Consider the following 11,034-nt stretch of genomic DNA (forward strand, 5'->3'; position numbering starts at 1 on the left):
ATGTAATTACTGATATAATTGGGCTTAAACCTACCTTGCTATTTGTTTTCTGTTTGTTTCATCCGTTCTTTTTCCTTTTCTTCATATTTATTGGCCTTCTTTTGGCTTTATTCAGTATGTTTTTATGATTTGGGTTTACCTCTACTGTTGCCTTCTTTTTTTTTTTTTTTTTAAAGATTTTATTTATTTATTTGACAGAGAGAGACCACAAGTAGACGGAAAGGCAGGCAGAGAGAGAGAGAGAGGGAAGCAGGCTCCCCGCTGAGCAGAGAGCCCGACGCGGGACTCGATCCCAGGACCCTGAGATCATGACCCGAGCCGAAGGCAGCGGCTTAACCCACTGAGCCACCCAGGCGCCCCTCTACTGTTGCCTTCTTAGCCACTCCTCTTCGTTTTATTGTTTGAGTGGTGTTCTGAGGTTTATGATTTACATTTTTAACTTATCACAATCTGCCTTCTAATCATAGTACACCAGCTCACTTGTACTTAAAACAGTATACTGCCTTTCATTCCATTTCCTGTGTGCTATCATTTTCTTTTTTTTTTTTTTTTAAGATTTTATTTATTTGTCACAGAGAAAGAGAGAGAGTGTGAGTGCACAATCAGGTGGAGCAGAGGGCAGAGCTGAGCAAGGAGCCCGATGTAGGGCTTGATTCCAGGACCCTGGGATCCTGACCTGAGCCAAAGGGAGACGCTCCTACTAAGCCACCCAGGTGCCCAGTGTGCTATTGTTTTCATGTATTTTACTTCTAACTTTGTAGTAAACTTCTTCCTTTGCATTATAAATAATACATTGTTATTTTTTCTTTGAACAGTATCTTTTTTGATGTTTGTACTAATATATAATTTATATGCTAGTTCACCCTTTTAAGGGTACAGTTCTTTCTTCTTTTTAAAGTTTTATTTATTTATTTAAGTAATCTCTACCCCCAATGTGAGATTCGAACTCAGGACCCTGATCAACAGTCACATGCTCTCCAGACTGAGGCAGCCAGGTGGCCCGAGGATACAATTCTGAAAGTTTTGACAAAGGCATACAGTTATGTAAGCACCACCACAATTACAATGTGGGACAGCTCCCTCACTCCCCCAAACTCTAAGTGATCCTTCTGTCCTCCTCCATCTCTCTAGCACTTTCTTTGCAGGAATGTCCTGCAATGTCTACACTGCAGGAATGTAGAATCCTATAGTATGCAGCTCGGCAGATGAGATTCATCCTTGTGACTCCGCTGATCTGTTCATTCCACTGTATGGGTATAGCACAGTATCCATCCTGCCATTGAGGGACATTTCGGGTGTTTTCAGTTTTTGTCTATTACAAATAAAGCTTCTAAAGAACAGGGGTGTATAGGTTTTCCTGTGAACATAGGTTTTTGCTAAGACTGATGGTAAACTTATGTTTTTTTTTTATTTTATTTATTTGATAGAGATCACAAGTAGGCAGAAAGGCAGGCAGAGAGAGAGGAAGGGAGGCAGGCTCCCTGCTGAGCAGAGAGCCTGACTTGGGGCTCGATCCCAGGATCTGGGATCATGACCCGAGCCAAAGGCAGAGGCTTTAACCCACTGAGCCACCCAGGCGCCCCTAAACTTACGTTTTTGTTTTTGTTTTTTTTTAAAAGATTTTATTTATTCATTTGATAGAGATCACAAGTAGGCAGAGAGGCAGGCAGAGAGAGGAGGAAGCAGGACTCCCTGGCAAGCTTCTAATCTGTTTATAGAGGGTGAGTCTCCACAGTTAATTTCTGTGTGTAATTTATTTGCCTTGTTCCACGCCCCGCCCTGGGAGGAGGGCAAGAAGCAAGTTTTGTGCAAGTCTCCAATGTTAGTCTTTTGAAATGGCCAAGGACATTTAAAGCAGGGGAATGTCTGTGGGTGTCTGGATCACCTCGCGTGCGCTGCTGTGATTTCGGTCCTAATCCAGCACCCCCATCCCTTCCCCCACCTCCAGTTTCTGATCTTCCTGGCCGGGCGCCCAGGTTTGGGAACCATTGCCCCAAGCAGTATTCTCAATTTCCTACCACCGGGGCCTGCCTTCACCCTGGAGAATGGAGGTCTGATGGTTTTGACCTTGACCATTCTTCATAGTTTACAAGGCTTGCACCATCAGGTCCATTATCTCCTTTACATTTTGCACTGCAAGGGGCTGGCCTGGGGCATCTGCTGTCCTCACCGAGCCGGTAGGAGAGATGGAGGCAGGTGGCTTCAGCCAGGATTTGTTGCGAGTCCAGTAACAGGAGGCGCGCTGGTGTGATGCTTTGGCTGTTCCTGGGTCCTGATCTAGGGGGCTTGGTTGTTCACATGTGGTGAGCGTGAGAAATGCAAGCATCTCACCCACTGCATCCCCTTGATCCCCCTCACTGGACTGAAAATGCGGGTGAGGGGCTGGAAATCCACCTGCATTCTCAGAGGACGCCGGCACCTCAGGGCCTCAGGGCCTCAGGGACCGGGGTGGGACATCTGCCCTGGAGTAACCTCATAGCACTGACTGCTGTACCTCCTGCGCCCCCTGCCCAGCTTCTGGAAGGAGCAGCACTTTGAGGCCATCGCCCTGGGGGAGAAGGCCCTGCAGGCCGCGTACGGCGGCAGCGCCCCCAGCATGACCTCGGCCGCCCTCCGGTGGCTGTACCACCACTCCCAGCTGCAGGTGAGCCGGCCGTCCCGGAGGGGCTGCTTTTCCCCATGGTGGGGCGAGGGAGAACGTGGAAGAAGGGAGAGGGCTACGCGATTACTTGATGGTCTGAGAGGACTCCTTTTCTTCTGGTATCTCTCCATGCTAATTCCCGGGGAAGTTTCATTAAGTGCCCCGTTACGAACTGCCCTGGCCCTAAGAAGCGTGGTTATTCCAACTTCCCAGATGAGGAAGTGATTCCAGAGGCGCTTAGGGCCCCGCAGCTACACGTGACAAGGCACCAGCACCAAGTGGACTCTGAAAAACTTACATTTTTTTAATCACTAGCCTTTGTTCCGCCCCAGGCTGCACACTTGCTGAGTTGGGCTCTGTGCCCTGCAGGGTTCCCCTCTCTGCTGTCCCATGCTTCCCCCACACTTTGCTCTGGCCCCAGCCTGATCTACTACTGAGGGCTCCCCTTTCCACAGCTGTTCAGGGTCAGGCCTGACGCAAATACTACACTAAATTTTAATTCCTGCAAAATTAAGGATGTTTGCAGTTTGGGGCCGGCAAGTGACTACCCCAGGTTCACCCAGCTGCTGAAGGGCACAGCGGAGTGGCTCTGCACTCACGGTTGCCCGCTGGGGAGTCTGGAAAGGCTGGGCTTTCAAGCTATTTGAAGGCTGTGTAAATTCTGGAATAATGTAGAGTATAAGTAGACATCTGAGCCCGGTCCCGGCAGGGGCAGGGTGGGGAGGGCGGGCGTGTGGCTGGAGTCACAGCTGGCTGTCTCCCCTTGCAGGGCGCCCAACGGGACGCGGTCATCCTGGGCACGTCCAGCCTGGAGCAGCTGGCACAGAACTTGGCGGCGACCGAGGAGGGGCCCCTGGAGCCGGCCGTGGTGCAGGCCTTTGACCGAGCCTGGCACCTGATCGCCCACGGATGTCCCAACTATTTCCGCTAGGGCCAGTCCTGACTTGAGATGGCAGAGGGCCTCCTCCCTGTCACTCTTTGACCTTCTTACCCTGGGCCTTAAATGGCTTTATTTGGCCTGTGCTGTTCTCCAGTCCCCATTCACGAGCTGTTTATTTCCTCCGCTGCTGCAGTGCTCCCAGCTGCCTTCACGTGAGAAGGCTGGGCTGTGACCCACGTCGGGGGCGGGGGGGTCCTGCCTGGACAGAGAAGGTGCTAGACCCAACCGCGCACCCGCTCTGGCTGCGGCCTGGGGCTTGTCCTTCCCAAGGGCTTGCGGGGAGGGGCAGGAGCACAGGCTTCCTGGCCTCCCTCCGGAATCCAGCCCAACCTCTGGACGTGGAAGCTGGCAGTGGCCCTCACTCCGTCACACGTAAGAGAAGGAGAGCTGGGTGCCCTGAAGATTTTCTCTCACTCTGAGTTCGTTTCACAAAGAACAACCTGGGCAAAAACCTACTGTTAAGGGTCACTCCCAAGAATAAAAGTTCCCAGAATGCTGTGAACAGTTTTCGTATCTGCTCTGGGTTTCAGCAGTGGCTTTACTCTTGGTGCAAGTGTCCTGTCATTAGACCCTGGCCCTGGTTTGGTGGGGGATGGGGTGGGGGTAGGAGGGAGAGAAAGAAAGAGGCAGGAAGGGTAGCCAGGGTTCCTCTATTCCTTGACAAACCCGTTTCCAGGAGGGGCACAAGGGCCAGAATAGAGAAGCCCCAGCTCCGGTAGTGGTCCCCACGTCCCCAGCCATCATGTGGGAGTCGGTGCTGGAAGCTAGCTCCAAGTTAACGAAAGGCACCCAGGGAATCCAAACAAAAGCTCAAAGCCAAGACCTTTTTTCCTAGAAAATGTTCTCTTTGCTGTCCACAGGAGCCACCCGCAGACAGTTTTATTGCTTACAAAAAAGCAGTCCATCCCTCGTGCCCTCCCTGCTGTTTGGCCAGCGGGATGGCGGTCCCACAGTCCACCCAAGTGTCCGTCAGCCATCGTCCTCCCCCTCTGATTCTTCTGCTGATTCGGATGCACTCTCGGGCAAGTCATCTCCCATCTGCTGGAACCTTCCGGACTGTGCATCCCACATGTATTTGATGGTGACCTTGAATTCAGCCATCTCATACCCGAAAAGCTTCTGTAAGGGACACATAAAGGGAACCAATGGTCAGGAGGAGCAAGGGTGACGTGAGGGGGTCCCCGGGGCTATAGCGCAGACTGTGGCTGGGCGGAGGGGGTGGGGGGCAGACTCACCAGCACGCGGGCCTGCTCTGGGGTCAGCACATCGCCCTCCTTGCACACCTCGTGGTCGGACAGCAGGGTCACCACACCTATAGAGAAAGGGACCTCACACGGTGACTTCTGCAGAGAGGCCCGTGCACAGCTCTCTGCCTGCTGCCCAGAGCTGGGAGGGAGCTGGTTGGGGCCCCCCGTCCCCCCCAGCACACTCAGGCTAAAGCTGCAAGTGCTCAGCTGCCCAGGAGGGTCTGCGGTTGCGGGGGCGGGGGGGGGGACATACACGACAGCCTCCTTCAAGTCCCTTAGCTGCTGTGCTCTGGCTTCGAGTTACTGTTCGCTCTCGCTCGGACGTGAGAAAACAGGCTGGCAGAAAGAAGCCGCTCAGCCGCAGAGGCCAGAGTGGGTCTGTCGGGTGTGGAGCTTGTGCTCCCCGGCAGCTAAGCTGGGAACCTTCGGCTCCAGGGGCATCCCCCTACCTCTCTTGAGGGCGGTGGGCAGGCCCAGCTGCCTCAGCTGTGGCTCCATGGAGTGGGGGAACTGCTCCAAGGGCCCTGGGTCCAGGGTCACAGTGAAAGTTGCTTTGTTTCCGGCTCGAGCGAAGTCCATTTCCGTGTATTTCGTAAACCACCTCAGGAAAACACAAGTGGCAGGAGGGGAGGTTCCTGACTGGCCCACCTGCGGAGCACGAAGTCAGGCTCCCCTGGCCTCGCCTCCCCGCCCGTGTGGGCTGCTGACTGGCAGTCCTCCTGGAGCACGGTGCTGCAGAGAACCAGGACTCAGGAGCAGTGTTCCAGGAACCCGTTTTTACTTGATACCTCTGTATCGTACAATGTACCCAGATTATTCCTTCCCTGCTAGTCCTCAAAAACACTTACTCATTCACTTCCTCCTTGGTGCGGTTGGTGAAAAGGAGACCGACCTCACCCCTCAACTTCTTGCTGACCTACAGAACAAAAGGAGGGTTGGCCCAGTCCCATTAGACATCTGGCAAAACCTGCAAATATTTTTGGTTGGTGTCACTACTCTGGGTCTGGGGATTAAAGGAGGACTGAGCTTTAAGCTTTAAACCAAGCTTTACGCTCTCCCCGATCCCTCCACCAGTCCGATGGCCAGAAACGTACCTGATGTAGGTTGTCTTTGTACTCGTCAGCTGGGCTTCGACCCAAGGCCACCATCATCACCTTGTTTTTGCCAAAGAACATCCTACAGAGAAAAGAGGTCTGTGAAGGAAGTGCTCCCCACTCCCCACCATTAGGTGCAGACCGGCTCCAGTCCCTGGGAGCCTGACCTCGGGCCCAGGCTCTTCTGCAGCAGGAGGCTTGGCCAGAGGTTCCTACATCTTCCATGCCTACAGACCTCCAACATTCACAGTATTTCGTCTATTGGCCCACTGTGAGCGTTACGTGACCCCCTAGACCCCCCAATCCAGATGTATGGAAGAGGCACATTCCTTACTCGTACCGTCACAGGCGCAGCCCAAGGACAGGTGGCTCATGCAGCCTGTTCTAGGGTCACTGTGTGGATTTCAAGTACACACCGACACTCTAAAACTGATGGGATGTTCCTGAAGGGCCCAGAATCCAGGAGTTAAGGGAGCCCCTTCTCCCGAGGGATTATTGCTCAAACATTCCCTGAGCAACTACCCAGTCCTGTCCCCAAGGAGCTCAATGCCAAGACCAGTTTAATAGTTAAAAAATGCCTCTGGAAGGTGTGATGCTTTGTATCTGTGTGACTGAGGTACCAAGGGTCAGGAACCGTCCCTGTGCTTGAGAGCACGCTGGCTCGTCTCTGCGCAGGAAGGCCTGCTTACCGGCTGTGCTTCCAGGCGCTCCGGATGTCCTTTAGCTTGCTGTTCCTCATGTTGGCCACGGAGAAGAGGAAAAGGTACTTGTACGTGTCCACACATTTCCGAAGCTGCGGGACAATTCAATGTGGTTCTGGAGTTCAAGGGGCAGCACAGGCTGGACCTCGGATGGGGAAGAATCTGCTCTAGGTCACTAATAGCTGCAGAAGTTCAGAGCTGGAGGCATCTAATCTGCTTGCTTCCTCCTTACTTCCGTTACTGAAGCCAAGATCACAGACTCCAGGGGCTCCCCTGTGGCAAAGCAGGTGTGATCTCAAGGTGCAGGTAAGCTGAGACCCCATGGCCTTCCAGGTTTCTGACTTATCTGCAGCCAGTAGTGGAACGGATCTCTTTGCTTTCCCCATTAACTGACAACCCAGGAAGAGCTATGCTTGGAACGCTCCTGACAGATGGAAATATATAAATCCTCACTCTTTACTCACGGGGAGGGGGCTCATCCGCCCTGCTCTGCCCACACTGCCGGCTGCAGCCGTGATGACGTGGTCTCAAGGAAAACGCATCATTGTGCTGGAGGAGGCTCTCCTCTCACCCAGCCTGCAGCGGTCTAGACAGTGTGCTGGCGTACTTACTCCCATCTGATAGCCCGTACTATTATTTTTTTAAAGTAAGCTCTACTTTACATGGGACTTGAACTTAGGACCCCGAGACCAAGAGCCCCATACTCTACCAACTGAGCCAGCCAGGTGCCCCGTATAACTCCACAGCTTTTTGACACTGTGCAGGCCACTAAAGCTCTCTAAGTGGCCGTGCCCTAGCTGCGAAAGAGCGCTAACTCCTCCCAGGCACCCTGAAACGATGGAGCGGGACAGCACACGGAGTACTTCGTGGGGTGCACAGCTCTGTCAAAGCTGGAAACCATTACTATGCGAGTTTTTATTGGTGCTGCTGCTGGAGGAAAAAGGACGGAACCAGCACGTCATGGTGGCAGTTCTTTCTTTCTCTTTCTTTCTCTCTCTCTCTTTCTTTCTTTCAAAAACAGTTGTTTCCCTGTCAGCTCTCTAGCCACCTTTATAAACCAAATACAAGGTCTGGAACAGGAAAAAGAATGAGCTCTTACCTCTTCTATCAGGTTCTGTTTCAGTTCTAAGCCTTTCTTGGCAGTTTTGGTTAAGGAAACTAATACAAAGAAGAAAAAAAGAGGTGATGAGAGACGAAGCCAGAGGCCCTGCAGGCTCGTTTCTACCTCCTCTTTGGTAGCTCAGCTGGACCAAGCCAGCATGAGGCAAGGCAAGGCTGTGTCTTCCCAGGGTCCTCAGAGTGCCTTCTCTAGTGTTCCTGAGCCTGGGGCTCCCCTGACGTATTTCCTATTACTCAGACAAACCAGGTGTTCCTGCGCCCCTCTTAGGCTAAATTGAAATCCCTACTGAGGTATGGGGGCAGGGCTCGTTCCTGTTCTTGGGAGTGCTTTCAGCGGCTGGCTCAGGCGGGTCCCTTTCTGCTCTCCGTCACAGTGCACAGAGAAAATCTTTGGTGGCCTCAGCTGTGGAATAATGAATCTGGGGAGTCTATATCCTCTGCCACAAACTGTTTCGCAGTTTGGATTCACAGATAAAGCAGTGCCTCTGGGGAGGGCAAGCACCTCTACCCAATGCTGGGACTCAATTTCCTCTTACCCATTTGCCAGATCTCACCAGAGCTTCCTCTACAGAACCCAATCATTCCACAAACACTTAACAGAGCATCAGATGCAAAGCCACGTAGCCCCCCCAGTCACGGGTCCATTCTTAACTCATCCTGCCTGGCACTCACAAGGAACATATACGGAATAGTAATCTCACTAGTCAGGGCAAGGGCAGCACAGAAGGGGAAACAAAATGCCCTTGTCCATCTCCCACCAATTCCACTGCTACAACTGTGGACCGAGCCGGCATCACCCTCTCTTGGATTACTGCGGGCCTCCTTCCTTCCAACTTTGCCTTCTCTCCCCACCTTCCCTAGTCTATTATCAACAAGACAACTAAGGTGATTTTAAAAAAAATTTTTTAGAGTGGGAGAAGTGGGGGCAGGAACAGATAAAAGGGAGAGAGACTCTTTATTTTTTAAAATTAAAAAAAAAAAAAAAGATTTTTCTTTTTAATTTATTTATTTGACAGAGAAAGAAAGAGACCACAAGTAGGCAGAGAGGCAGGTGGGGGGTGGGGAAGCAGGCTCCCTGCTGAGCAGACAGCTCAATGTGGGGCTCGATCCCAGGACGCTGAGATCATGACCCAAGCCAAAGGCTTAACCCACTGAGCCACCCAGGTACCCCAGGGAGAGAGACTCTTAAGCAGGCTCCAACCCCAGCACAGATCCTGAAGGGGGGCTCAATCTGAGGATCCTGAGATCATGACCTGAGCCATAACCAAGAGTCTGACGCTCAACTGACTGAGCCGTCCAGGTGCCCCTAGGGTGATCTTCTAAAAGTTAAACCATGTTGGGGGTCAGTCAGGTAAGCGTCTGACTTTGGCTCAGGTCATGATCTCAGGGTCCTGGGATTGGGCCCTGTGTCTGGCTCCCTGCTCAGCATGGAGTCCGCTTGTCTCTCTCACCCTTGACTCCTCCCCCTGCTCGTGCTCTCTCTCTCAAATAAGTAATATCTTACACAAGCAGGGGGAGTGGGCGAGGGACAAGCAGGAAGCCTGATTCAGGGCTCAATCCCAGGACCCTGGGATCATGACCTGAGCTGAAGACAGACACTTAATAACTGAGCTATCGAAGCACCCTGCAGGTAAATAAAACCTTAAAAAAGAAAAAGAAAAGAAAAGAAAAGAAAAAGTTAAACCATGTTACCTCTCTGCTCAAACTCTCGGATATCTACCCATTGCACCTGGGTGTGAAAGCCAATTCCTTGGGAAGGTTTATAAAGCCCAGACCAGGGGCGCCTGGGTGGCTCAGTGGGTTAAAGCCTCTGCCTTCGGCTCAGGTCATGATCCCAGGGTCCTGGGATCAAGCCCCACATCGGGCTCTCTGCTCAGCAGGAAGCCTGCTTCCCTTCCTCTCTCTCTGCCTGCCTCTCTGCCTACTTGTGATCTCTCTCTCTCTCTCTGTCAAATAAATAAATACAATCTTTAAAAAAATAAAATAAATTAAAAAAAAAAAATAAAGCCCAGACCACTCCCCCTTCTTTGCATACTCTGCTCCAGACACACTGGCTTCTTCTTCTTTTTCTCTTTTTTTTTAAAGACTTTATTTATTTGTCAGAGAGAGAGAGGGAGAGAGAGCGAGCACAGGCAGACAGAATGGCAGGCAGAGGCAGAGGGAGAAGCAGGCTCCCTGACGAGCAAGGAGCCCGATGCGGGACTCGATCCCAGGACGCTGGGATCATGACCTGAGCCGAAGGCAGCTGCTCAACCAACTGAGCCACCCAGGCGTCCCAGACACACTGGCTTCTTGATCCAGCACACGTCAAAGGTGCTCTCAGTACAGCCCCCTTTGCACTTTATCTTCTCTCTCCTCAGAACACTATGGTCTGGGGTAACTCCACGGATGGCTCACTTCCTTTCTTTAGGCTTCTGCTTATTTGTCAGCTCATCAGAGACCTTCTCTGGTTGCACTAAACTAAATAACACCACTTCTTTATCTCACTTTTAGTCCATGAGACTCATTATGATCTGACTTGATTCGACTTCTGGTGTTTAGGGGCGGGTATTTTTTCTATGACTAAAACGTTAAGCTCTAGACCTTCCTTGCTGTAACTGCTGTATTTCCCCCCCACATCGCCTAGGGTGCCAGGTCCCTAAATATCTGTTCAGTGACTGCCAGCGAGAGCCTAGGTGAGAGAGACACTACCACACAGTAAAGGCATTTAGGAATGGTCTCTTACGAAGTGCCTTATGAACTGGCAACTGAGACAGACCCAACCACATGAAGATCTAATCATAAGCATGCCAGGCAGAAACGCTGCAAGCGAAAGGATCAGAGCCGGGACTAAGCCTGTCCTAAAGGAAAGGCGGCCACGGTGGAGGGAGCGCAGAGAGCTGAGACAGAGGAGCTGAGGTGGGAAAGATGGACCAAGACGAGATCAGGCACAGCGCGGATGCTCAGAAGCTGTTTTCCGGGCCAGTAAGCCTTGGAAGGGAACTCTCTGCTCCCCTGACCGGACCAGGCTCCAACCTCCTCCGGTGCGCCCGCGGCCGCGAAGCCCTCTCGCAGTTCTCAGAGAGCCCGCGGACTTCTCGCGGACGCCCCGGCATCTCACTCGATACCCCACAAGCCCCCACCGAAGCGGGCAGCCTGCCGGCGGAACGGCCCACCGGGTCTCGAATCCCCTTCGCTCACCTTTCTTGTCGCGCTTGGATTTGGGCATCGCGTTGCAGGCACATGCGGCGGAAGGCGGTGCTGCCTGCTAGGACCCCGGCGGCGCGGGGGCTTCTGGGACGGCCCTCCGGGG

General features: G+C 52.5%; 1 protein-coding gene across 1 annotated transcript; it reads right to left on the reverse strand.

Annotated features, from left to right (window-relative positions):
* Positions 1-4,418: 4,418 nt before the first annotated feature.
* LOC111154667 (MRT4 homolog, ribosome maturation factor) lies at positions 4,419-11,001 on the reverse strand. Its single transcript, XM_022514464.1, has 8 exons — positions 10,923-11,001; positions 7,723-7,781; positions 6,612-6,715; positions 5,923-6,004; positions 5,677-5,744; positions 5,278-5,429; positions 4,817-4,893; positions 4,419-4,700 (listed from the first exon to the last, which is right to left on the reverse strand). Exons 1-8 carry the CDS (start codon positions 10,948-10,950, stop codon positions 4,551-4,553), a joined length of 720 nt encoding a protein of 239 aa, XP_022370172.1. The 5' UTR covers positions 10,951-11,001; the 3' UTR covers positions 4,419-4,550.
* Between the last annotated feature and the right edge of the window lie 33 nt (positions 11,002-11,034).

This window comes from Enhydra lutris, unplaced genomic scaffold (assembly GCF_002288905.1).
Source record: "Enhydra lutris kenyoni isolate GAN:26980312 unplaced genomic scaffold, ASM228890v2 scaffoldscaffold38, whole genome shotgun sequence".
Taxonomy (NCBI): domain Eukaryota; kingdom Metazoa; phylum Chordata; class Mammalia; order Carnivora; family Mustelidae; genus Enhydra; species Enhydra lutris.